Genomic DNA, 4,830 nt, shown 5'->3' on the forward strand with positions numbered 1-4,830 from the left:
GTCAGTATAGGCAACCTGGCAAACACATGAATGCTCAGAAGGACTGAGTAGGCAACCATCTGTGCACAAATCACTACAATACGGAGACGAAACCCGTTAAACCGTGCTAAAATGACAAATTGCAATTTACATAGATAATCTACATTGAAGATGAAAATCAAGCAAAAAATTACTACCCCAGCAGAGATAAGCAGCGAGTCTGGTAACTAGCACAACCGATGTATTGGGAGGTATGGTTAATCTCAGTGGGCACGATGGTTGATGGGCTCTTTCTTTAAGTAGACTAGTGACCCCCTGGGTTGAAGATATCACTCATGTACTGTTGTGTAAATCTTTGAAACAAGTAGCATTAAATTATACAGAGTTGATGGAATTATGTGTAAAGTTAATATTTCTTTTACAACAATATTCGACGTGGGTTTCATTGAGGATCCCATTTGAAATGAGAAATTACTCTTCAAAAATTACTCTGTCACCTCAACATCTTCGTTCCTCATATGAATACAAATTCATCTTTTCTAATGAGGAGGTGGTCATGTGATACATGATTTCCAATGATATGATATCCATGATACAGAGTTCCAAGAGAAAATGATTGGCGAAAACCGCACATTGATATCTCAACCCGTATCGGATTGTTGATGTAAAATTTAAAATTATTTATGTATATAACCAGCTAAAATCATATGTCAGCGCATGAAGGTCTGTCTGTGTGATAGCTTCCAAATAGCCTCAGCTGATGTTATGAATGAATGGAAAAATGTTGTAATTGTATGAAATTAATTTCTCAGCTGACTAAATATTGAATAAATACAATTTTTTCCTTATAACTTCCAATTTATTTGTTTTATCTAAAAAAAGACTAAGGGAAAAAAGTATATTTTGTTGTCAAACGAACTTGACCTTATAACGGTACATTTTGGAACCAGTAAAAATTCATTCATTCATTGAAATTGATTATTAGGTCTTATTTAAGGAAACCAGAAATTTTTATCATCAATGGTATTATCAGTCGACAATAAGATAAGATGATAACGACTATAAGGCTAAGATTACTGTAACAGTTGAAATGGAAATCATTTTTCAATTATTCAATAAAAATAATAGTATTGTATTTGAGGTCAAGTTCTTTGTAAATAACGCTTGTCGGCAATATCAACAATGGTCAAGCTGTACATCTGCAATTCAGTCAGATAGCAAAAATAATAGCAAGTTGATAGTATTCGTTAAAACAAGGACAAGAAGGGTTTTATAGATTCTAGCAGGACCTTCTAGATGGAAATCTTCTGCTAAGGCCAAGGCCTACTTTTATATTTGTTTTCTGGGTGACTGATGATTCATCTAGTAAGGTTTTAGGCGCAGCTCACCATAAAACAATATCATAGGACATGACAGACTGGACATATGCAAAATAAACGGTTCTCAGGTGATTTATACTTGAGATTCCTCTCAGCTGGCTGAACACATAAATCATCTTCCCAACCTACTATTGAGATATCTAACATGAGTCTCCAGTCAGTCGCATATACCTAGTAATCATAGTAATCAATAAACTAGTAATCATATACCGTGTAATCATACACGGTTTCTATCACATCACAGCTGCAATCGTCACACCAATCAGCAACCTCAGTTTAATGTTGGTAGGAGGAGCACGGCTGTCACAAAGGAAAATAGGCAAACATTTGATCTTTTAGTGTTCATACTGAGTATATTTGTATTGAACCAACTTTTCACTTGCCTCAGCTCACTTGAAGCAATTCTATAGACATGCTCCCAGCTGTCCCCCTGAAAATAGACTGCGGTATCCTCAGCAAAAAGCTTAATTTTCCAGACATATTTCCCTGAATGATAATATTATTGATGTAAACCAAGAATATATCGAACCAAGGGTGCTACCTTGCACCTTACCATTTCCAATGTCTTGTATGTTGCTTTCTACTTCTCCAATGGATACCAATTGTGGCGATTCGACAGAAAACTTTTGACCCAATCATGTGCTTCACCAGTAATTCATATGGCCGTTGTTTATTTATCAGCAAATCATGATCAATAATCGAATGCCTTTGCCAGGTCAATAAATAGTAATGGGATATATTTGTTATTATTTATGCCCTGTCTCAAATAATCACTGAGCTGGAAGAAACAGTTGCGGTCATCCCTAAACCCAAATCGGTATCTAGTAGTATGTTATTATTCTTCAGATATTTGGTAAATTGCTTCTTGAAACATTTTTCGATAACCTTAGAAATGAAGCTGAGAAGGCTGATTGGTCTGAAAAGACAGAACGAGACTAACGAAAACAGATAGACAGTAGACAAGGTAACGGATAATCATTATTTCTAACTCGAAAAAAGAATCCAGAATAGAAGTTCTGTGAACAGTAGACATCACGCAGTTTCTCATCCACAAGTATCTGATGACACCTGTTCTAGTTGATTCAATTAAATCACAATTGACTGTTGAATCATAATTCACTCTTATAAACTTTTATTTGTTTTCTCCAAGAGCAAAAAGTCACTTAGTGAGTTTAAGTAAAATTCTATGCAGATGTACGGCAACTGAGCAATTCCAATTATACTAGTAGTTCTGTGAACAGTAGATCTCACGCAGGTTTCTCATCCACAAGTAACTGTGATGTCACCTATTCTAGTTTAATCATAATTACTCTTAAAAACTGTTATTTGTTTTCTCAAAGATCAAAAACTCACTTATGCTTATAAACTCAGTTCACGTTTGAATTTGTATCCCATATGATAATTTATCCGTTCCGTGATATCTTTCCATCTGAAATTGAATCATCATCCTATGATCTAAATTTGCACCATGATATTGATCTCACATATCAATCGAGATAAAAAATATGTTTCGCCTCGCTTACTCTGCTTGCAGCTAATCTGAGAGTTGAGAGGTTTAATTTCCAATTCCAATGACACTTGAATGAATCTTATTCATGAATACCATAGCATGTGCAAAACTTTTAAAAATATGAGTAGAGTTGAATAGAGGCCTGAATGTGAAAATTCTAGAAGACAGGTCAAGCTGAAGATTATGAGAGAACACTGGAAGGTTACTAACAAGCAAAAAGCCAGCCTTGATACCACTGATCAACGGTAAGACTTGAACAATAATATAATTCATTTGCGAGACGAATAGAGATTCGCATACAAATGAATGCTATCTTTGTTTCATATAGATGTTGGCTTGGTCCTCTCACAACATTCGCAATTTGCAATGTTTCGTTCCATTGTAAGTGTGTCAATATCAAGGAATCTGACATTAAGTTTCTGAAAGATTCGGATAACGTGTGGAAGTGCCCTACTTGTCTTGACGCACGAAGGAAGAGTGTAGTGCTCAACTCACCAATCAAAACATCTGAGGAGGAGATTACCCTGTCTTCCATTATGAAAAAGCTCAGCGATATGGAGGAGCAATCGAAGCAACTGGAGAAGGATCTAGGAGGATCCATCAATTTCTGCCACAACGATGTTGAGAGCATATTAAAAAAAATCGAGGTACAGGACAGCAAATTGAACTTATATTTACAAAAAATAGATAAACAAAACGAAGAAATAGCATTATTAAAAACCCAAAATCTCAAACTTCAAAAACAAGTATGCGATTTAGAACAATATTCGAGAGTAAACTGTGTCGAAATTCAAGGAATTCCAACTGAAGCGAATGAGGACGTGAAAAGCCTGGTGTTAGCAGTGAGCAAAGCGTTGGATCATCCCATCGACGAGAAGCTGATCGACAACTGTCACCGACTTCCATCCAAAGACAGAGACAGACCGCCTGCAATTATAGCCAAATTCGTGAGGCGTTTCGACAAGGAGGCCCTGCTGCAAAAAAGAAGAATAAAGAGGGACTTCTCTACGCGACACCTTGGACATCAGCAGATCTCTCCAATCTACCTGAACGAGAGCTTATGTCCCGAAAGAAGACGTCTCCTAGCGTTGGCGAAAAAGGCTAAAGGTGAGGGAAATTTCAAGTACTTGTGGGTGCGAAATGGCAAGGTGCTAGCTAGGCGCACGGATGGACAACCTGTAATTGTCATAGAGACCGTCCAGGACTTGAACAAGCTAGTTGACACGTCCAAGTAGTACAAATATTGTTAATAATGATGATAATGGTTTTCCCTATTTCTTTTTTTCATTCTATTATTATTATTCTTTTATTTTTCCATGAACTTACTGTACTTTAAGACTATGATATTCTTAATTTTTCAAATCTCAGTTACATGCTTTCAACGCTATACATTTATTTATTTATACTACATGTGTTTTTGTGCATTTATCTTAGATTTTTTAAATTTAATTACCACCTATTTTGATGGTTTTTAATGGAACTGAGCGACACTTTAGTCAAAACAGAAAATGAATTCGTTATCATCACTGGAGATATGAACATAGATTTAACAAGTCCCGCTGCTATAGTGGATAGATATAAATACATTTTGAATAGTCAAGGTTTTGATTCATACATAAACGAACCCACAAGAATAACAGACAGGTCATCATCTTGTTTGGATCATTTATTCATTCGTGCAAGCTCCAGAATACAAAACATAATGAATTTTAAAGGCGTAGTCTGTCATAATGACATATCAGATCACTCTATGTTAGAATTATTCACTGATATTTTAGAAAATACTACTTCGAACACCATACATTATAAAAAAATTGATGAAAATAAATTTGCGAAGTTAGTTATGAACTGTGACTGGTCTGATATTTATAGATGCACCAGCGTGGATATAGCTTTTAATTATTTCATTAACAAATTAAAAGAATGTATGGATAAATCTTCGAAAGACGAAACAAGATTATC

At 35.4% G+C, this 4,830-nt stretch overlaps 1 protein-coding gene across 1 annotated transcript; it reads left to right on the forward strand.

Annotated features, from left to right (window-relative positions):
• The first annotated feature begins 3,404 nt into the window (after positions 1–3,404).
• On the forward strand, positions 3,405–4,103 carry LOC120356314. Its single transcript, XM_039445234.1, has one exon. The coding sequence runs from the start codon at positions 3,405–3,407 to the stop codon at positions 4,101–4,103; it is 699 nt and encodes a 232-aa protein (XP_039301168.1).
• Positions 4,104–4,830: the final 727 nt, after the last annotated feature.

This window comes from Nilaparvata lugens, unplaced genomic scaffold (genome assembly GCF_014356525.2).
Source record: "Nilaparvata lugens isolate BPH unplaced genomic scaffold, ASM1435652v1 scaffold6465, whole genome shotgun sequence".
NCBI classification, from domain to species: domain Eukaryota; kingdom Metazoa; phylum Arthropoda; class Insecta; order Hemiptera; family Delphacidae; genus Nilaparvata; species Nilaparvata lugens.